Below are 23,216 nucleotides of genomic sequence, written 5' to 3' on the forward strand. Positions count from 1 at the left end.
CGCTTTAATAATTCCTAAAATCGATTCTGTTAAAAAATAAATGAAATTAGAGCAGAAGAACTGCAGAACAATCTTCAGTCTGCAGTTTAAACCAGAAACAATCTTTGTGCAGGATGTTAACATTTGACACAGAGAGCTCCTTATGTGCAGCAACTACCAAAGAAAGAAGCTGAGAAACTTCATTTAATCTGAAGCCAAACATTCATCGAAACACTCGCACCCTAAACCGAGATTTATCATCAGCCTTCATCAGATTTTCAGAGGTTATCGTCAGTGGCAGCATCGCCTCTTTAGACATCATCTCATGCTCCTCCAGTCAAGCGTCTCATAACAGTCTTTTCAGTCTCCTCCGGATGATTAGAGAGAGAGTCGGCTTTTGTTCAGATGAGCCACCAATACATCACACATGCACACACACGCACACCCGTGGAGCTCCCATTACCTTCAGAGTCGGATCGATCGCTTTCATCTTGGTGTCATCAGTCAGACGATGTTGACGACCGTCCTGGACGTGATCTGATCTCGGTCCCACTGAGAGGACGTGTGATTGAAGGGCAGGAAGTTGAACACAAACTGGTCAAAGAGAGAGTGAGTCATCTGAAGAAGGGAGGATAGAGATATAGAAGAAAGGAAAATCACTCATCTCTTTTTTAGATCAGCGGAAAGAAAAACTGCAACAACTGTGAATATGTTTTCACAACGTGCCGAGAGAAAAATGAAAGACCTGAAATTTTAAAAAAAAGGAAAAAATGTCAATCCCACAAGAATTAAGGAACATTTCATTCCTGGTTTAAACCCTAAGTAAAGAATCAGTTTCCCATCTTATCATGACGTCCTCTGCATGTGCTGGAGAGGTCCTCGTTTAAAGTTTGATCACAGTCAAACATCTATTTAACTATTACACACGTTTTCAGCATTACATAGATGATCATTATTCCTCCCCCTCATTTTACCTTACCCAAATTAAAAATCAATAGATCACATGTCTGACTTCACGTCAATCAGTGTCTCATTGTCGAAGACGAGAAACACAAGCTATGATATATGCGTCTCTTTTAGACAGAGACAGTCAGACTGTCTCCTCTAAAGACGTCGGCAGGATGCGTAAGTGCAACATGTGCAGACGTATGAACATGAGTGTGGTTTGGGGACGAGTTTTATTCTGTGAAGGAAAACTGAACGGTCAAAATGTGAACTTATTCAAAAACCGCACATGCAAGCCTTCTGCAAAAACAAAACTCTCTTGTGCCTGCATTGGTGATCTCAGCCTGCAGTGTGCCTTGAATTATTTGGCGTGTGTCCACTCTCAGTCAGGTCAAAGTCAACCCAGTTTTGTTTATGTCAGAATCTTTGTTTTTGTTTTTGAGTTGAGAATCAGAATCACTTCACTAAACCCCCAGAGAATATTCAAGCTGAACAGTTAATCTTTTACAGATGTAAGAAAAGCACAAATTCTGGTATGTGGCGCCTCTCCAACTACCAGACCAACGTCAATATGTTGGTGCACATCAGGACTTGAACGAGCAATCCCAACCCCAATGTTTAGCAATTCAACACATGAAACCGTGAGACCTGGGATCTGTGAGGTAATGAAGATGAAATACAAATACAGCTGAAATTGAACATTGTTCAGTGAACTGTATCAGGGCAGGACTGATGCAGAAATGAGTGAAAGTTATTGCACAATGTCACAGCTGGATTAATTTAATTGTCCGCAGAGGGAAGCCTTAAAAAAATCTGACTAGCACAGATGATAAATGACTCGGTTCTGTTCTGCAGTGAGTTGTTGGAGTGAGTCGAGCACAGATTTACACGTCTTCCTAACTTTTGCTGAGCATTAACAAACCGTATTGAATCAGTGCACTTCTATTTATTGCTTTCAGGAGAGTTCCCAGAACAGACATTTGCACACAAAAAATATTTGGCTAATTAGTCCAGTGATATGTGAGATCAGCTGCAGACAGACTAATACACACAGGCACCTGCAGACAACCCAACACAAAGTCCACTCTGTTCCCCTGTGGACAGAACAGCCAAGCGTAGAAGATGACGTGTGTTTCATTTTGTGTCCAACTCATTTATATCAATGAGGGCAGACTTACAACTAAAATGTATTGCAGGGATTTTTATGACTGTGAATCTTCTCCAAACTCAATTTGTAGCCAAGTTGTGCATCTTTTCAGCAAATGCGTTTGATTCCACATGTGTGTATGATGTTCAGAGGTGTTTTTATTGACACAGTTGCCGTAACCTTGAGAATGAGAGCTGGCACTGACCCACACTGCAGATCACATGTTGTAAATTAGCCGTATCACATCCTGGCATCTGCCACCACACCTCTGTTCCTCTAGGACATTATATACACGTAGTCTTCAGATTGTTTACCTTTAAACTTAGAGTTCTCATAAAACTTCTGCTCTGCTCTTGTTAGGACCGGTTCAACAGGACCCATGTAGAGACGTCATTATCTTCCCACATGTCCTTTTTTAACCCCCTTTGATGCTGTGCACTGGTGGAAAACGCAACACTGTAAATATGTACAGTACACACACGACAACATCTGCACTCGTGTACCTGCTCCCAGGCCAGTCCAAACCAGACAGAACAGGAACATGTATGTGTGAGAGGATTGTCTGCACTGAGCTCCATGACAGCAGCATGAAATTAATGGTTTTAAAAGAAGCCAGCTCTCTGAGACGATCGCCATCAAACAGCTCCTTTCAGCACCCAATTCCCTCCACCACCACAACTTCTCCAGTCGTCCTAAAACGTCTCCCTCAGTCTGAGATGCCCGGCCCCCAGGAAGCTAACGGCACTGCGGCAGGGACAAGTCCAGATTCTTTGGGCTTGGGTGGCCCCACAGGGGCCCTGACTTAGTTCACCACTGATCATCTTCTACTCAAGAATGGCAACATAAAAATCCTCTTCTCTAAATTCTTTGTGGTCTGTGTGCCATGTGCAAAGAGTCAAATTTAACTCCTGGACACTGCAAGCTGCAAACATACATTTATCAGCATTGTTTCTGTACCAAAACATTGTCAGCTCATTACAAGTTGGACATTGTGCAAGAGGTTATTTTCCTCATCATATTCGTGAATAATTCTTTATTCTAGCAAGAAGCCTTTTAACATAGATGTGCAAGTATTTATATGCAATTAAGTAGGAGGCTAACATGCAACAGGGAAATGTAAAGATACTGCCACCCAAAAATGTGACTGATTTTTCATCACCAGCCTGCTGCTGTGAGGTGTTTGTGGGAGGGGCTTGGTGAAATTGTGCACTTAAATACTCGCAGTGCATCGAGGTACAACATAATGACCCTGTGACTGCTTTTTCTTCAGCTGCAGGAACGCGCGTCTGCTGTCCTCATCAGTGACGGCGTCCAAAATCACACATCATGATGAGTTTTTGGCGCCTCTGACTGTGGGAGTCTGTGTGTGCTGACAAGCTGGGTAAAAAATGCCTCAAGATGATAACTTTAAACGAGAGCGCTGATTTGGAGCGCACGTTTTCAAAAGCGCATGTATATTGCGAAAGACGCGCAAAACGCCAGCGGACTTTGGAGAGGACAGAGCGCACAGGAGCGCACAGGTTGGTTGAATCCCATCTTCTGAGTCACTTTATTAACAAAAATACAGGGTTTATTTAGTGGATAGATTTAAACTCTTGTTTTGTGAAATATGTCATCTGTCGCCGAATATTTTAGGGGTTTTATTTTGTGATTCTTTTTTGTCATTTTTTTTTCCAATTAAAGGACAAACGTTGGTTTCCCGCTTGTATTTGGTAAATGTAATGGGTCAGTCGTGTTGCTCTCTATCTGTGTGATATAGCACTTTGAAATAAATATAGGCTATCCTGCACGTCTGAGGCTGAAGGGGACAGGGGCTGCATGTGTTTGTTTTCTCAACACGATGCTGCGGGCTCACCGTCATTCCTGTGTTTTTTCTGCAGCTTGGTTCACTGAATCTCACGTCACACCATTTATTTGTGCAACACGTTTTCACAGCCTCGGGTCCAAACGTCTGACAGATGATGGTTATTAGACTATTTGTTATTTTAGGTCAACCCGCAAGCCAGCAGGTGAGGGTGGACTAAACATTCATGCTTCTGCTGAGGATATCTGACAACATTAAGATCTCAACAAAACATGAAACCGGCTTTAGTTTAGTTTTGGTGCAGGCAAGTATGATGCATTGATTTAATCTTTGGCACTTTTGGACTTAATTTTAATTAAAACAATGAATGATCGATTTTTTCCCCCCCACCATTAATATGTATCATTGTCACGCTCTTTTAGTTGTAAAGTATTGGAAATACATCCTGAAGTAAATTTAAAAAAAAAAATTAATAAGTGAACGACATCAAAGATGAATCATTTAGCAGATGTCATATGAGACATTAAACCGTCCCAAACTGACTTCTGACTTCATGAACACAGGAGAAGTCAGAGAGATGATCCACAGTGAGTCCTTTTTACTTCTCTTTATCTTTGACCTTAACTGACCATCATTTTTCTCTCATTTGTTTAACAATATAAAATAGATAACATATATAAAATAGACTTGCAGTGATGTTCGAGCTCACACTTTGCACACTTGAGGGATTTTAATCATTTCCTTTGCTCATAGCATTTGGACGACTTCATACCATTTAAATTGTTGAAATCTAAAACCGTGGCACTCTAGATCATCAGGGCTGTGGGCTGTCTGCCACTTGGCTGCTAATTTGTGTTTCTGGCTGAATCTAGCAAAGAGGCGACAGTCCTTAAAACCTGCTTAACAAATGCACCTTCCCATTAGGAGAAAAAGCATGTTGGCCACTTGCCCAGACGATGAAGTGGAAAGTTTCTCCTCTTTCTGGGTAAATATGGGCACTTTGCCCAGAAAGAGCCCAGGTGTGGCTGTTACAGTGTCGTCAGGTAGAGAAGGTGAAGTTTTTCTTTTTACAAGCATTTCACAGAAAAACTCAAAACGTTCTCCGTCTTTTCTGTTCCCAGCTAGTTCTTTGTAATCTGAAAGGACTCCGGCTCTCCCATCGTCGTCATGGATGGCTTTAATTGGATGACGATTTCTGAGAATGACAGCGTCTCTCCATCCCAGCCGTCCAGCAGCTACCCAACCTTTAGCAACAAGTCAGAGATGGTCACGCCGATGCCCATCGATGTGCTCACCGCTGTCGTCTACACCGTTGTCTTTATCGTGGGTCTCCTGGGAAACACTTTGGCCATCTACGTGGTGATCCGCTACGCCAAAATGAAGACAGTGACCAACATGTACATCCTTAATTTAGCCTTGGCCGATGAACTCTACATCCTGGGGATTCCTTTCTTGGGCACTAACAGCCTGTTCTATTACTGGCCATATGGGGAATTATTCTGCAAGGTGTGCATGACTGCCGATGCCATGAGCCAGTTTGCTTCCACCTTTTGCCTGATAGTGATGAGCATCGATCGTTACATGGCTGTAGTTCATCCCATCCGCAGTTCTAAATGGCGGAAACCTCAGGTGGCGAAGATTTTAAACGCCATGGTTTGGGTTGTGTCCTTCTTGGTGGTTCTGCCGCTCACAATTTACGCAAATGTACAGGATGGGATGAACTTCTGTAACGTCACCTGGCCTGAACCGCAGGAGCTGTGGTCCGTCGTCTTCATCCTCTACACATCCATCCTGGGCTTCTATGGTCCCCTGGTCATCATCTGCTTCTGCTACCTGCTCATTCTCATCAAGGTAACGAGGCAGATCAAATTACACCTGACACGTTGGTGTTGTTCTTTCTAATCTTATGAAGCCTCTTTTTTCAGGTCAGGTCCGCAGGTGTGCGAGCAGGCCTGACTAAGCGCCGTAAATCCGAGCGTAAGGTGACACGCATGGTGGTGATCATCGTGGTCGTGTTCGTCCTTTGTTGGTTTCCCTTCTACACTACCAACACGGTCAACCTGGTCTACATCATCCCCGAGAGCAAAACCTCAACCGCCTTCTACTTCATCATGGTCATCCTCACCTACGTCAACTCCTGCGCCAATCCCGTCCTCTACGGCTTCCTATCCGAAAACTTCAAGCAGAGCTTCCAGAAGGTTCTGTGTGTCCACAAACCCAACAGTGTCTGCACTACGGCAGGCAGACAGAAGGCGCCGCAGGAAAACCACAATTCCATTTACACGCCAGAAAGTCACGCACAGAACGGAAAACAGCGGAGCGTTCAGGTACTTTGAAAGACTAATCATGTAGTGTTGACTCTCAGTCTGACAGAAGACATTTTCATCCACCTCAAAGTTTGAGCTTCGATTTATTAAGGGTTTATTTCTGGAAGCGGGTCGTTTTTATGTGATCTGATTCTAACAGAAGATATCGAAGATTTTCCTGCCCAGAACTGTAAGAAACTACCGAGGCAAGATATAAAATGTGTAAAATGAAGGTCGCCGAAATAGCTAACTCACACACACAACCTTTACCACACGTGTGCACTGAGCTTTTCACAAACAGATCTGCTCTGCTAGTATGACACAAGCGTTTGGTTATACTTATTAACGCCAACCAACAACTCCTCTGCCTTTATTTCACCTCTAATCTCTGTGTCTCGTTTCAGCAGCAGGTCCAGCTTGAAGTCATTGGAGACCTCGACAGGGAGCCTTTAACTTCAAAAACAGACGTCAACAGCCAGACATTGCTATGATACTCATTCTGACACAGCACAACCAATCACGATCCATTTATTGATTGGAAATGTATCCGTCTATAACACTGATCCTCTTCCTTTTGGGACTTAAAGTAGGAGATAAAAAAAAACATGAAGCATCCATTGAACTGTATTTCTTTGAGAGGTGAGGCTCTGCTGTATCTGAAGACAACTCGAAAGAAAGTGTTGATTATTTACAAGCTCTTACTGTCATGATTTCTTATATATTTTGTTGATTCCAGTGTTTCGTAATCACTTCCTGTTTGAGTTTGTGTTCATCCTTTGAGCTGCTTGTTTCCCTTGTGTGTTGTCTTTTAGTGTTTCCTGATTTATTTCGTCCCTCTCGTCTTTTTTCCGACCTCTGATGTTGTGACCGAAATCACTCAGAGTAGGGAATGAAAAACTATCAGGGACACTATTCGCTCACTCGCCGGCCACTAACAGTGACATCATTGTCGTCAACTAAAACGTGCAGCTTGGCAACGGCCAAAGATTAATAATAGCGGTAAATAATGGCGATGAATCCTTAAATTATGACGAATGCTTTCACAGAACATTTACAGACAATAAAGATGTAAAAAAATCTATGTAATGAAACATATTTTTGGACCAAAACTTGATTGTTCATGCTCACAGACTCCCTCTCGGGTCTATGATCAGGAGGACAAACTAATGTTGACGATCTTTTACTCAAACAGATTTTTTCAAACAGATCATAACGCTCATAATACAAACTTTATTGTTTCTGTGTCGCTAGCAGGCGAGTCAAACGCCACTATCTTTAGAACTGCAATGCATGATGGTACATATTGATTAGATTCTATCCATTAAATCGTACACTACTTTTCACAATGCATTATGGGATACGTTGAATGGACTATATAGGATGCTCATTCAGAATTCAGACAGCTCCACAAAATGGCGTGTTCCCGAAAAAGTGAATAGGGAGTGTTGTGGGAGTTAAAATACGACTCATTTCCTGAAAGGATGCGTCCAAACCAAACGGCACAAAACCTGGAAGTTAGTAACCATGCTGAAATGTTCAGTCTACTAAAAGTCAGCACTTTCTCCTCCTTCCCTTCTGCGTCAGTTCATTGTCAGTCGTCTACCCACCCGTGGTCCTGTTCCGTCTGATTTTCACTTTCGGGCTCCCTGAGGGTTGTGTTTGGGGATTTTGGTTGACCTTTAAAAGAAGTCGCCTTGTTTTTGACCTTTTCTGGTTTTTTTGGGTTCTGCGATTGGATCCACCCCTTTATGTTTTTCTCATGAATGTGACACAGTTAGTTTGAAATATATATTGTCTGCAGTTAAGCCATGAAAATAACTTTTGGTGATGGAATAAGTTGCTGTTAGAAAAGTGCATTTTGATGAATTAACCCTGTGAGGCTTCATCGTCCAGATGACTTGACTCTACTCTGTATTTGATCTGTATTCATCTGTGCTGTTATTCCTCTCTGCTGTTGTTCTTTTCCCTCCTTCAGAATATACAGTATTTCGTTTTCATTGTGATAGATAGAACTGACCTCATGGTCCATGTTGAGTCAGTTTAAAGAAGGCCTGTGCGGTCGTGTACCTTCCTCCTGTGGATGTCTTAATGTGTCCTCTTTGTTCTGAAACGCCTCCTGCTGGAGTGGACGCACGCCGTGGTCAGACTTCGGAGCGGATTATCCTCTGACCCTCAGAAACAAGCGGTCGTCTGAGGAATCCGATGAACTCTGATCTTTCAGTTTTGATGCTGTTATTTGGAAGTTGCTGGACAACACTGTTTAAATCTCTGTGGTGAAAAATGTCATGATCATGTAAACACGTTCATGGTGAGTCTGAGCTGTGAGATGGACCCGAGGAAACCTCGACCAGGAGACCTGGAATAGACTCTTGGTTTCCTCAAACATGAAACCAGTGTTAACGTAGTCGCTCTGTAAAGGAAGACATTGTGATTATTAATAAACAATCATGTCTGTTTTTAATGTTTGTCTGCATTGAGAAGTATAAAGTCAGCCTGCGGATTAACAAAGCTGTTATTTGAGCAGCTTACCCGTGAAATAACAGTCTGACATTGAAAGTCACTGGAGTTTAATCTAATGGAAGAACGATGTGTCAAACTGAAGCTTTATTTCCAGGTTTCATGAAGGGATCTGTGGCGGCTTTGCAATAAAAGATTCAAACATAAAACTCTTAAAAGCTGATGTCAAATGAAGGGAGGCCGATTTTACCAGATTAATTATTTAGAAGCTCGTTCATTCGTATTTTTAAAATGCATCATTAAGAGACACCTTGACAGCTCGATGGAAGAGATGTTTAGGAAGGTCGTACTCCATATACTGAACCCTCATAGCACGTGTGTTTGCTGACAATCAGTCTGTGTGTGTGTGTGTGTGTGTGTGTTTTCTGCCTTCGTCCCAACTCTCCATCATTAAAGGTTATAAGACACGTTGGTTTGAATCACGGATTCTTTTAGAGAATTGGCTTTAAAATATTTTCTGTTATAAATAAAGAGTGCACAGTTTATCTCACATTATCCCACCAGGTATCCCATCATGTACATGACTTAATTAATCAATGCAAACAAGCTTCCATTCAGCCTTTTGAGTCATTTCGATGTCAGTCTTGGCACATCCAACTATCTCCCCTCGTGTAGGTGCATAGACAATAAACGTAAAGTAAAAATCATGCACACTACTTTTGCTATGTTTCACTAATGTCGTACAAAAAAACATCTAAGTCCCTCTGAACCTTAGATGAAGAAGCGTTGCAAAGATAAAGGTTCAAACTAGGCACGGTTCCTGCTTGCTGCTTCCTGCTGACGACTTAAAGTGGCGGGACTCGACAGGAAGCTCGCCATACGACTTTGACCCCAAAGCAGCAGACAATATTTGAATAATTGGAGATATAGTCGTGTGCATATTTTTTTCCTTTTTAAATGTCAGTATATTTACCAGACAAATTTCCAATACAAACTGAGAATTTCATACTATCAAGTTCTAAAAAACACCAACTATTTCATCTCAAGCCTTTTAGTGACCGTGCTTTTTGCAGCTTTTCTCGCCCCTTTTTCAAGGTCACTGAGTGCAGAAACACACAAGTTCAAGAGGGTCTCTGTCAAAATGAATAACCTCACTTCAAGACTCTGAAATTACATTTTGGATACAGTTGGAAGAATGATCCACTGGACTGGTTGAAGATCTTGAGAACCTTTGACATCGGGCGAACTTTGAATATATTCTGAGCTGGATGACTAAGAACCTTCACAGACAGCTGTGTTATGCAAACTGATTTATGAGCTTTTAAATGTGTTCATGATTTATAAGGAATCCAACCACACCTGGCTGTTCAAACACACAACGTTTGTTGATCATGAGACGTCGATGAGGGGAGGACAAGGACGAGGAGGAGAGTTTTTTACCTCTCTAAAAAATAATAAACCTCAGTCCTAAAGGTTACAGTGAAGAAAGGAATGCAGGCTGGGATTGTTGTGCAGGTGAAAGATGCTCCAACGACAGTCATGGCAGCTGAAAAACTCCCAGTGTGATTGATTAGAGCCGAGTGCTTTGCCCTTCTCCCACCCACAGCGTCTTTTCCTCCCTCTGTAAGGGCGGAGGCAGGATCTCCGCGCTAATTTCCATTGTTCATAATAAAGCCAAACACAAAGACGACGCATGATGTCCGTAAGTGAATGACAACACACGGAAACCATGGTGATAATCCAAACATAAAAGAGGGCACTAAGTGTTTTATATTCAAAGAAAAAGCCAACACATGGACAACATGGAGAAAAAAAAAAAAAAAGAGAACGTCTCAAATGTCATTTCAATCATTACAACAAAATAGATCATCTCTCTAAAGAGATTCTGCATAAGAATAAACAACTGATGGATATCAGCATGGAGAGTGTTGCAGAGCACATACGGTATGTAGTCAGAGAGCGCTGCATGCAGGACGGAGAGGAATCCAGTATAATGAAGGATCTGTTCCCTAAATGGGAGCCACTAATCTGACAGCTAATTTCATTTCTATAAACAGATATTTTTAAGAAAGGAATCCTCCAGGAGGTACAATGAACAACGAAATGATAGTTTTTATGTTGCAGACACATCTAAAAGGCATGATTTCACTTCTCTGCAAACACAGCCCCTTCTGAAGCTGCTAAGTGGACAGTAAACAAAGCAGCAAACAGAAAAGCAGCTCGTGAATGGAAGTCATCTCCCGCTAACTGCAGGATACACCGACATGTCCATCATTCTTACAGACGGCTCTTGTCAGATGAAAGCTACTGGGATCTGAGATTGCTGCGAGTATAATAGTGTCACAACAACCTGTATTTTGTACTCAGGTTGTTGTGGCTGTCGCTCTTCATCGATGACGGTATGATGACTTCAAATTCTCAGAATCATCATGACTGATGCGGACGAAGTGTCGCTCTCTCCACACAGGGATCATTCGCTGACTGACTACAGTTCAGAGGCAGGCGAGATGCAGCAGGGCGTGGATCAGGGTCAGCAGCATTTACAGCTGCTAAAGCTTCTGTCCATTTCCATGCCTTGACCAAAAAGTGCACACGTGCATAATACAGAAAAGAATGAAGAAAGTTCATGTTGTATAAGCTGCTTATATCCATGAAGAGAGACGATTCTTCTGGCTGAATGATTTCACTCGAACTCTGACTGCCAATTTTGGTATTTGTTATGTAACGTGTCATTTTGTGTAAAACAGTGTCTGCTGCTTGTGTGTGTGTGTGTGTGTGTGTGTGTCTGAGTAAGATGTTGGCAGAATGACACATAAACACATCCATTATCTTCGACAGAAAAAGGTCATCGTCACATCTCATCTGCTGTTTCTTTATATCTGAGGGCGACACTTAACTCCTGACACATGTGCGAGCTGTCAATCACTGATTTCACACAGACGAACAGTTTTAGGAGAAGCAGCAACTTTATATGGGAGGACAGCAGACAGAGGTGGTTTAAGTTCGGTGTCACTTCAAATCAAGGACGAGCGTTTCTTTGACTCTATGAAGTATCGATGCAATCATAGCTCAAACACAAATGTGTAGAAAATGGATGAGCCATAAAGACGTCATGATGGGGTCTAATCATTTCATCTTCTTTTCTAATCTTGAAAAACTAATTATCATTCACGTCCATGAAGTCTCTCCTGAATGAGATGAAGAATGCAAAACAAGAACCTGAGAGCACCTTCAACTTAGGCAAAGTCAAACTCGATTCATGTGATGCTTTGCTCTGACTGAGGTTTAATGTTTCATTGCAACAGCAGGCCTTTGAGTTTGTGTGTGTGTGTGTGTGTGTGTGTGTGTGTGTGTGTGTGTGTGTGTGTGTGTGTGTGTGTGTGTGTGTGTGTGTGTGTGTGTGTGTGTGTGTGTGTGTGTGTGTGTGTGTGTGTGTGTGTGTGTGTGTGTCTAATGACTCATCTGTAACTTCTGCCCTGATTACTGATCTCCCTTCAAACACACGAGGTAAAGTCGCTTGTGCATCTTTGAATCAGAGGACTGAACTGAACCAGCAGCTGATGCCTTCATTTTGCAGCGCCGTTGTTATGAGACGCCAACACTAATCTGTAACACAATAAACCTCCAAGTTGTGACAGGAAAACATAATAGCAGCAACAGGTTCCCCCTAATCCTGAGTGTCTCCGTGGAAAAGCTGACACTTCCTGTGCTAATCATTTAAAAATAGATGCAGAAAATGTGAAACATTATCAAGATGAGAATCTATCAGCAACAGAGCGTACGAGTCAGATAAGAATAGAAGGTGTGTGTGTGTGTGTGTGTGTGTGTGTGTGTGTGTGTGTGTGTGTGTGTGTGTGTGTGTGTGTGTGTGTGTGTGTGTGTGTGTGTGTGTGTGTGTGTGTGTGTGTGTGTGTGTGTGTGTGTGTGTGTGTGTGTGTGTGTGTGCTCCCCACAGGAGCTGATTCAGGAAATGATGGTCTGAGCCGACATCCGTGAGGACAGGAAGATTTGAAGAAATAGAAATATGCTAACAGACAATGGAACCCAAAAGGGAGGAAACAGGGGAAAGCTTTCTGTCGCAGCATAATTTTATTTATCTAATTACTTATTTGACATAGATAAACAGTAACATTGGTGTTGTAACATTTAATAATGTACAAGTCCCAGATGCACTGCTCATAGTGTTTTTAACAAAATGCTAATTTGCAACACTTGCTCACAGGAGGCTTTTAGAAATAACAGAAATAAAGACAAATAAAAAGAAGAAGAAAAGTTCATCAAAAACACAATCATCCTCAATTTCAGCAACAACAACGACAAGTATGTTTGCAGCTCCATAAACTGATCGGATCCCAGCAGAGGAGGAGAATGTTAGCCACTGATCCAATTAGTGTGCAATGATATCAAATTACATCTGCAAAGAGGCCATTCAACCAGTCTCTGAGGAGCCCCGCCATTGATGTAGGCGGGCCTGCTATTAGCCTGCGAGCGGCTGTTTTCCATGCAGGAACAACCTTACAAATGTAAACACATTTAAATGGTCATCAATCATCAAGGTGAACAGAACAGAAGTGTAATCACTAAAATACGTGGCAAGGATAAATTGAACAATGAGAATTATATCAGCACTGTTAACAGCCTGCTCGAGATGCCCATTCTTTTGAGTTCAGTTTTAAATGACTCAGTGGGAAGAATTGAGTTTGCACAGATGCCTTAAATGTTTGTTTATGTTGTTTATTTACTGAGATATATTTGGTTTAAAGGGACAGAACTATGTGTGTAACATCTCTGCATACAATGGATATTATAAGCGGAGAATAAAATGCCTTTGTGATTTTTTTGTTCATGTAGTCAGTAGAAAAGTGTCAATGGTTTTGTGTCTATTTTAATAAAAGCGTGAAACATTGTTAACATGAATTGTTAGAGTCACAAGTGTTCACCGCCCTCCAGTGGTCACAGTATAGAGTTACAAACCCCCATTTAAACCGACAGTGAAAGGTGTAACTATAAAGATTCCTAACTAAAATATGCTCCTTCGTTGTCTGTTTTTATGTTCTTTATTTTTCAATAAAACTTCTATTATCTTCTAACCTACTGCGGTATCATGTGTTTGGGTGCCTGTAAAATCAAGCTGTTGTCTTTCATCATGCTTTAGTGAAAACAATAATAATAATGATGTATGTCCCTAACTTGTTCATGTGATTATGTCACAAACAAACATAACACAAGAAGACCGAAGATTCAAATCATTCACTTCTTCAGAATTGACCAGAGGCAATGGTTAATAACAATCCTCTGCCACCAGGGGGCAGTGTTTCATCACTTTGCTTCTGAGAGGTGGCTGAAATATTTTGGACGCAGTCAGACAAACCAAACAGGTAGTGAGGGCTGGAGGGAGGTGGTGCTATTGCGCGCAAGCCGCTAAACCGTGCGCAAACTCCAGTTCAACTGCACGCACGTTCTGCGATCGGACGTTATGGATAATTGTCGGCGCAGAGGTGAGCAACAGGTCTGCTCGGCACAACAGGGCTGCAGTTTCTGCAAAGATGCTCTCTGAGCGCGTTTGGCTCTGAAGTCTGCGCGCAGCGGAGGATCAGTTTTGGAGTCGCCAGCAGCGCGCTTCAGCCTGACACACGATCTGGACTGCTCGCATCGTTTTCTCAAAGTTTGCTGCCTTGTTGCATCTTTTTCTTTCCATGGTTGGTCTTCCTTCCCAGTGCATTTTGGAGTTTTTTTTGTTGTGTGTTATTCTAATATGGGGGAAAGCGTGCGTGTCGGGCTGATGTGTTTTTGCTCCGTGGAAGTGTAGCCCTCTATCCGCTCATCTTTGCATTCTAATCATCAAACATTAACTGGACTCTGCAGGAGGATTTAAACTTATCAACAGAAGGAAATGGCCAGCGAGCGGAAACCCCGGCTTTGTATCATAGCTAAAGCGGAGGGTGGATTTGGGTTTCACTTGCATGGAGAGAAAGGGAAGAGCGGACAGTTCATCCGCAAAGTGGAGCCTGGCTCTCCTGCAGAAGCGTCGGGGCTGCGCGCGGGGGACCGTGTGGTGGCAGTGAACGGGGTCAACGTGGAGAAAGAGACGCACCACCAGGTACGTTTACGACACGTGCATTCACATGTCTTGTTTTCATCAGCAGAGGTTTCTAGCAACAGGTCACAGTGTTCGGCGCGTGCACACTGACTGACACTAGGTTGCATGGGACGGTTACTGTAACCGTCAGGCCAAAAATGCCCCACACCGCCCTCCTCCTCATCAAAGCTCTCAATGTGAAACTTTCCATTCAGCTTTCAAACTGAGTTTGCACACATGACACTAATCTTTCCTATTTTCAATTCCAGAGGGTTTGTCTTGACTAACCTGCACAGCTGCCAACCTTTATGTTAAAGAATGTGATAAGCGCATGACGTCACGCTGCATGTTGATCCAGACATGATTTTCTAAAAAGACAACATTATGAAGTCACTGGTGAAGTTTGAGTTTCAGGACATTTAAATGTCTTTCACCTCTTCAGTCACCTTCAGTTCCGTCACTCTCAAACAGGCTTCAGCTCCGTGTCCATGTGAAGGCTGTGAATCAGCAGCATGTGTTTCAGTCTGCCTCTGCTGGTGGTCAGATGGGGACAGCAGGCTGGATATTCATTTTCCCAAACACACAGACAGTCTGCACCCTCGATGCAGCAAAGACAACAACAAACCAGTTGACCAGTTTGGTGCATCAGAGCGACTCAGTAAGGAATGCCATGTGTCAGAGAAGTGTTTCTCCACATCTCACCTAACAATGAGTGCGGTCTTTCACCTGCTTTTTGTAAAGTGTCCCGAGCTGACACTTGTCATGAATTAATGCTACACAAATAAAGATTCTTTCAGGGTTTTCCAAAGAAAAGTTGTGAAGGGTAAGAAAAGCCCGTAATGGAGGAGTCGGTCATAACTCCACAATGATGATGAATGAAACAATGATACTCACGGCCACTGATTGGACCTGTACCAGGATTTCATTGTTAGAGAGCCCCTTATTAACTCTCCTCTGCCCAGTCTGTTGGGAGATAGTGTGTCCATTTATCACATCAAACAATGTCATGAAGTCCTTTCAGTTTTTTCCCCCCCATTTCCTTCCTCTGATCCAAAAGAGTGCATAAGGCCTTCACAGCTTCCTCGAGCTCATTATTTCCTGCTTCAGGCCTGAAAATGTTTGTGATATATGCTTCAGTGATGACTTCAGCTACAACCTGCCTGCAAAGGTTGTCAAATGTGTTGATTTGGATACTTTTCTGGTAGCATGTGTTTTCAAATGATACAAAATCCAACATTTGAAGGGTCGACTGTCAGACAGTCATTAAACAAGGCAGGTGCATAACATTTGCTGTCAACATTTTGGTCCTGAAGCGTGACACCAGGTGGACTTCTTGTTGCCATGATATGTTTTTAATCTTTTGTTAGTTATTAAAAGTTTCTGATATTGTGACTCTACTGCCATGTAATAGTGCACACGGCTGGGTCTTTTGGTATTCTCTCTGGTCATGTCTCTGACAGCACTCACATTCACCTGTAATCTAAGTATGTGAATGTGTTAACAATGTTCGGCACTGAGTGGAGGCTTCAACAGAGACTGAACAATGTTCCCCTCCATGTGATTCTTTACAGGTGTGGTCCGGACTCGTTCTCTGCAGCCATATTCTGGACTGTTTTTATGCTTTTTTTTTTTTTTAAATGTCCAGTTAAAAAGTGTTTTCGTCTCTCAGGTGGTTCAGAGGATCAAAGCTTTAGAGAATGAGACCAGGTTGCTGGTGGTCGACAACGAGACTCACGAGAGCCTGCGCAGCCTCCGTCTCACAGCCACAGAGGAGATGGCCATCCTCGGGGTCGGGCCTCCTTCCTCCTCCTCCTCCTCCCCTCAAGCCTCCCCTTCTCGCCCGCCTGCCTCCGTCCCCTCCACCCCGAGCAAGAAGCGGGAGAACGGCTCGTTGTCCAAACAGCCAATCATAGCAAGCAGCCAGGTGCAGAAGCCCACCAGGAGGTCCCCGTCCAAGGCTACGAAGAAGGTAAGCTGGAGCCCAGCACAGCGAGATGAAGACAACTAACATCCACACTGTAACCAGCAGGATCTTTATCTTTGTGCAGCTATATTCAGCATCTTACTGGTCAGAGATACGATGAAGATCTAAACGGAGACCTGATTACATTATTCCATGTTCTCTTGACAAAGTTATCTCATCATGTTTTTGACTCTGGAGCAACAAGCCTCTTTAAGCTCCGAGCTGAACGTGATCACTGACGCTAAGAGCTGTTTATCACTTTTATCGTTATCAATGTAGTGGTCAAACATTTGGTTGAAAAGAGGCCGCTAACTTAGCGAGCCCAGGTGAAAAAATATAACTTGCTTGTTGTGTCAAACCATCAGGCTGTAAAAAAACATTCTGCCTGAAAGCAAACAAGAAAAAGGAAATCAGCAAATATTTACGCCTGAAATAGTGAAAGCAGCAAAGTAGTTTTCTTATCTAAATATCTTCGGGGTATAGATGAACCGTTTGGATTGACACGTATTTGTTTTCCTGCTCTGAAAGATGACATAACACTCAAACATCTCGTGTCTGCACAGTAAATATGACGCTAAACACAGAAGTGAGACAAATACAGCCGCTAGCCCGGCTCTATGCAAAGGCTTAATAAAGTACTGAGCTGCAGCTTTAATGTTCAGTTAAACTAAAGTGACAAATGTTCCCACCGAACCTTAGATAAATGTTTAGTGCTTTACAGAGACTGATGCATCATGTCTCTGTATATTCACGCTCTTTAAACCTGCGTTAAACTTCTAAAGCTGGTTTTTTCTAATTCTAATATTTAAACTCTTAAACTCAAGAGTTCGATGATTAAAAACATAACAGGCAGACTGCAGGCAATGAGTCAACTGCTCGAACAGATTCTCCTCAGCTCAGACTTGTTTTCATGTTGCTCTGCCAGTTTTAGATGAGATAAGATGTCAGGGAAGTTTCCATTCTTTCCATGCATGCATGTACTGTATGTGTGTCTATACGTGTGTGTCGAAGGGTGTCTGTGTGTGTGTGTGTGTGTGTGTGTGTGTGTGTGTGTGTGTGTGTGTGTTTGGGTGGGGGGGGGGGGTATCTGGAAGCATTGTGTTAGTGGTCAAAGGGTAAAATACAGTCAGAAGTCGGGAATCTGTTAGGACAACGCTGTGACTCTGCAGAACCGGAAATCCAAGGAAACCCTAAAAAATGAAGAATGAAGAGAGCTGGAGGGAGATTTTCTGAATGCCTTTGTGTTCCAGATTCTGCATAGATGTTCAGTAGAGATGTTTTTTTTTCATGCAGGCTATTTAAAGCTCAGCTTTCTGTGTTTATTATCGACAGAGTTACATAAAGCAGAATAGTCATCTTATACTTTTCTTGAACTTTTTATTGACCGTTTGATTATTCCATGCTGACACAAAAAACAGGATGCGTTTCCGTCCACTGTGTCCCCTGGAACACAAACATCTGATTGGCTTTGGTTTCACATGGTCCCTATCAGCAAGACGATGGGGCTGCTCAAACTTCTGCTTTCTGCATTTACGCAACATCTGTTTTCATTTAGCTCAGCCCTGCCAGAATGTGAGCAGCCACTCAGGCACTGTTTCTACCCGAGCAGTGACGGGGCCAATCAGTTAAATCTTAAACGTGTGTCTTTGTTTGGCTTTGGCTTTTTGTGACCTGTGGGGAGAAATCACAGTGCATGCTGGGGTCGGGCTGGCCTCGGCTACGACTCGTGAAACGCTGAAAGGTTTCTCGTTTCTCTCTTTAATGGCTCTAATGAAAGGCGAAAGAGAAGGTTTAGCAGGATGAGCCAAAAGGCATTATAAGTGTTTGGGGGGAAAAAAAGCAGGAAAATTGGAGGTCATTGAACGAGCTGCTGTTGGAACAAGGATTTTATACAACTTGATTTGCATTGACTGACCGTAAACTACCTTCTCTATCTTTCAATTGAGCCCTTGTTACACTGCAGGGTGGATGTCTGTCTCTTGTCCACCACAGACGTGCACACTCATTATGACGCTGCATGCTCAAACAGCATCTCGTGTGTAGCCTGGCAAGAAGCTCTGGCTGCGTAATAAGGCTTCGACAAAAGCAGAGGGAAAAACAGATTGACCAGTAACCAAACCATTCATCACTGTGTTAACAGTTGTTGCTTTTTGTCGTTGTGTTTGTGGGACTTGGACCGCTGTTTAAGTTGACTCAGTTGGTTGTGAGATGTTTCGCTGAGAGCAGCACATTTCTCCTCATACAGTTTATTCACTAAAATAGGCAGGAGAGAAAGAATGAGAGCAGACTGGAAGAGGGAACCCGAGACTAAGAGCAGCCAATAACAACCTTGAAGATTTGTGGGAAGGAGTTTCAGGAAATGGACCCCCCCCCCCCCCCCTCTTTGGGGGGTTAGAGGGGGGGGGGAGCAAACGTTAGTATGTGGAGTCAAACAGTGAGGAGGGAGAGATGCTGAAGAGCTCTGATGGTTCTCAGCATTTCCTGGGCATGCGTCATTATTTTGGAGATGGTGGTTGTGCACATGGCACTATCACTTTGCAGTGTTTGCACGTTGGCAGCTCCTGACCTTCAGCTGAGGACTGTATGAAGATTGTATTTAGTGCAGGTAATATGAGCAAGCAGACAGATTCAAACGTCCTCAGGTGAATATAGGGAGTGCTTCTTAGTTAAAGTTTGGCATGCTAAACAGCTACAGTGCTGGCTGCTACACACATCATAAAGGTGCATTTAAAGCTCAGTTTCTAAGTAATCCTGTAATATTTGTTTGTACCGCCCATGTTTCATAAACAAAAGAGAATACTAATGAATAATTGTGCATTATTGTAATGCTGGAATTATTTCCAATTCTCTTCCCCCGCCCCACACACACACACACACACACACACACACACACACACACACACACACACACACACACACACACACACACACACACACACACACACACACACACACACACACACACACACACACACACACACACACACACACACACACACACACACACACACACACACACACACACACACACACACACACACACACACAGGTTTGTAAAGAGGAAACAGCAGTACACAAGGGTCCTCTCTGCAGCATTCATCACTTGCACATTTAGCCAATACATTTCCCCTCTCAAGATTTGTGTGATTGTGTGTGTGTGTTGCCCTGGTTACCTGACACTGCCTGTAGTTTTATGATCACTCATCACCACTAAACTGTGTTTACTTGGACATTCTTGAGACTAAGGCTAAGGCTCTAACTCGTCTCCATCTGATTGCATGTCTTATTTCCAATCATGGTGCAAGAATATCTCTATTCTGCTCATTTCTTCAAAGCTCTGCAGCACGACAGGAGTACAGCTGAGTCACGTCAGGTTATTAGAAATCCAATGTTCAGGCACTAATAGGCTGTTACTGTTGACAATGAGTGACAAGGCTGAAGACTGCAGAGGCGCATACTGACGCTGCAGACTCAAAGTATTCTGTTATTGACATGCTGTGCTTATGTGTAGCAGCAGACTCCATCAAACACGTTCAGCAGAAACAATACTTGACTCTTTGTTTTCATGGACAAGAACATCATGACTGCGCAGTGACTTGGATCGTCTTACCTGAACACACACCTGATGTGTCAGTGATCAGTCTCTGTGTTTGTCCTTTGCCCCCCTTGCACACATGAACACACACCTACAGTCCGCACTCAGGTGTGTCACGTGGATGTGTCATTAACACTATGGCTGCAGATTAAATGTCACTTTCTCAAGTCTCTAACTTAAAGGATAAAAAAGCGTTTAAACTTCTGTTGCTTCCGTTTCCTGCTCATACATTTTATTTGGTCTTCTGTGAAAGGCATCATTCACTTTTTTCACATGCTGTTAAGACCAGACAATGAGTCCAGAAATAACTGTGATCAGCCTGAAACAAACAAACAGAAGACTGTAACCACGGCTACAACATAACTGAACTTTTCAGCCAATCAGACAAAGTGAGCTGCCTGTCTGATGAATATAGGTCTGTACATGCTGTAATGTGCTGGCAAAATGTGTACTCACTCAACGTCTGCATTGGACATTGGTGAACATGCTCATGACAGACAGCCAGCGGCGGGGGGGGGGGGGGGGGGGGGGGGGGGCGTCTCTTTAACAAAAACACGTCATGGCCTTTCCCTGATGTTCTTTCCAGTCCTGCTGATGCTGCACACCTGGCTTTGGTTTAACATCAAGCTTGCTGGAAAGTAAATGGAAAGTTGTTGCCATAGTTACAGTCAGCATCAGGACTGCTCTCCTGGAAAGATGCATCAGGAAAAATTAGGAAAAGTAAAAAGGGATTTATGCAACGTGCAAGGAGAAAGTGAATAAAAATAAATAGAAAAGGAGCGTGCATACAAGTCAGCGTCTTTGTTTGTCTGATGCGACGAGTTTGACCTTTAAAAAGGAGGTTTCAGAGTTTAGAAACGTGCCATGTTTTGGCTTCGTCAGACAGAGCCGGCTGCGAGCACACACGCTGACATGTGAACAACTGTGTGTTGTACTAAACGTCATTACAACATGTGTAGAGTGTGCAGAGGCCTGTTAAAGATCATCTGCTGCTTGTAGTGAACGTATACACATCTGTTAAAACAGAGGGAGGCAGGCAGGGAGTGTGTGTGTGTGTGTGTGTGTGTGTGTGTGTGTGTGTGTGTGTGTGTGTGTGTGTGTGTGTGTGTGTGTGTGTGTAGGTTTGGGTGTCTTTGCACGGTCAGGAATGTAACGCAGATCTGTGTGACGAAGGAACCATCGTAGTGTGGTTTTATTCAGGACGCTGTGCATCTTTGTGCACAATAATCAGACGATGCAGAAACTGAAACTCTGTTTTATATCTAAACAAAGAGAGAGACTAAACAACACAAACTCAGAGAACACGAGACAGTCACTCAAGTTTTCACAAAAATCCTCAGAGAACTTTTCTAAATACTCAAACGTGCATCTTTTTAGTCTGGGAGTGAAAGAGAGCTGCGTGAGAAGATCTCAGAGAGAAGCCTTTCGAAGGGTCAGGGCACGAGGTCAGAGGTCAGGATTTAATGAACACAAACTGTTTGAACTAGGCTGAAAACATCATGGTTTCTACTGTTAAAATATATGTTCATGGTGTTTAACGGACATTTCTTTGGGCTTTTCCGCTCTCAGCTGAGGGGGGTTTTTTTCTCAGCTTGGTCTCAGATTTTTCCTCCATCTTTTTGCAGATGTTTTTAAGATGTTGACTGTCATGTCTTCAAATGTCCCCTTACTTTGTGATCACGTCGCCCTGCTCACAAAGACAATGATCATCTCCAGCCATGAGTTCACCGCGATACAGGATGACTTTACGCTGCAGGTCAGACCCTGTAATATCTCTTGCTTGTCCTGTTGGCTGGCTTCTCATTATAAACAGGATAATAGGAAGAAGATGTTCCCTGTCAGCTCTAACCTAACTACACACAGAGCATGACTTGTCAGCACTTAAGCCTGCTCGATCATCTGTGTAGGATTTCTACCTGCAGACCAGACGATCTGTAAGGAGACGAATGAAAAACTCTTCTTGTTGATTTGTCCTCCTGATCTTCCAAAGCCTGGAACTCTGTCAGATGTCTTGTGCTGATGTGTAAAGTGATTTGACTCAGATACGATTGAGGATTATTTGATGTTTAAGTGGCCGTGCATTTGTGAGCGGGAATGAGTGTGTAATTCTCTTTAGCTCACATCTGGATTTGGTGTTCATGGGCCTCCCCCTCCTTTGAATACCAACTGTGTTACATCAAGATGCAGGGGTCCCGATTGTGTGTGTGTGTGTGTGTGTGTGTGTGTGTGTGTGTGTGTGTGTGTGTGTGTGTGTGTGTGTGTGTGTGTGTGTGTGTGTGTGTGGGTGTGGGTGATAGTGAGAGAGTAAACCACATTCCTGGAGTAAAAAGCTGGCCTGTAGGATGTGGAGGGGTCGGGAGAGCAGGCGAGGGCGTACGTCTTGGGAATTAAGGAACAGAGAGGAATTAGTAAGGTGGGTAATGTAGGAGGGACAAGAACAACTGAGTCTATTGAATTAAATCCATGTGTTAGAGAACGAGGGAGGGAGCACAGCTGTGTGTCTTCATCTAATGTCTCCCCATGCAGAACTGATTATACAATCTTAATGTTGTTTTTACCCAGAAGACGTTGACCCCGACTGTGTCGCTGAAAATACATGTTTGACTCAACGAAAACAAGTCTCTGTTTCTGTGGAGAATCCATCATGGATTCAGATGCAACGTTTGCTCAATTTAATACAAATTACAGCATGAGGAACACATTCTGAAACATTATGTCCCATGTAGTTTTGAGATCGATAGCACAGAATGATTCAAATGCTGGAGCGTACTCCTCTTCATCAGTGTTGTTCACACCTAGAAAGAGCGAGCTCAAAGTTCAGTCCACACAGATTTAAATTCACGTTTAAAGTTCACAATTTTTAATTTCATTCCAAACAAATAAATCATTCTTTTAGATGAGTTGCTCTTGCTTCCATCGTCATCATTCACCAACACATATT

General features: G+C 43.0%; 3 protein-coding genes across 6 annotated transcripts in view; 2 read left to right on the forward strand and 1 right to left on the reverse strand.

Annotated features, from left to right (window-relative positions):
* LOC306838534 (lipopolysaccharide-induced tumor necrosis factor-alpha factor homolog) overlaps nt 1–23,216 on the reverse strand; it is a 52,943-nt gene that overhangs the window by 17,317 nt on the left and 12,410 nt on the right. For all 3 annotated transcript variants that reach the window (XM_079366744.1, XM_079366743.1, XM_079366742.1), the window contains exon 2: nt 443–597. The gene's annotated coding sequence lies outside the window, so the exon portion shown is untranslated. The remainder of the gene's footprint in view (nt 1–442; nt 598–23,216) is intronic.
* On the forward strand, nt 3,338–8,732 carry LOC306838383 (somatostatin receptor type 5-like). Of its 2 annotated transcripts, XM_079366531.1 has the most exons (5): nt 3,338–3,591; nt 4,997–5,504; nt 5,586–5,726; nt 5,801–6,202; nt 6,589–8,732. In XM_079366531.1, exons 2-5 carry the CDS (start codon nt 5,043–5,045, stop codon nt 6,670–6,672), a joined length of 1,089 nt encoding a protein of 362 aa, XP_079222657.1. In that variant the 5' UTR covers nt 3,338–3,591; nt 4,997–5,042; the 3' UTR covers nt 6,673–8,732. The 2 variants fall into 2 exon arrangements, with proteins under 2 accessions (XP_079222657.1, XP_079222656.1); XM_079366530.1 differs by having other exon boundaries at nt 4,997–5,726.
* LOC306838532 (Na(+)/H(+) exchange regulatory cofactor NHE-RF2) overlaps nt 14,030–23,216 on the forward strand; it is a 29,969-nt gene continuing 20,782 nt past the window's right edge. Inside the window, exons 1-2 of the mRNA XM_079366740.1 lie at nt 14,030–14,738; nt 16,387–16,686. Coding sequence (XP_079222866.1) covers nt 14,532–14,738; nt 16,387–16,686 — 507 coding nt within the window. The 5' untranslated portion in view covers nt 14,030–14,531. The remainder of the gene's footprint in view (nt 14,739–16,386; nt 16,687–23,216) is intronic.

This window comes from Symphodus melops (assembly GCF_947650265.1).
Source record: "Symphodus melops genome assembly, chromosome: 17".
Lineage (NCBI taxonomy): Eukaryota > Metazoa > Chordata > Actinopteri > Labriformes > Labridae > Symphodus > Symphodus melops.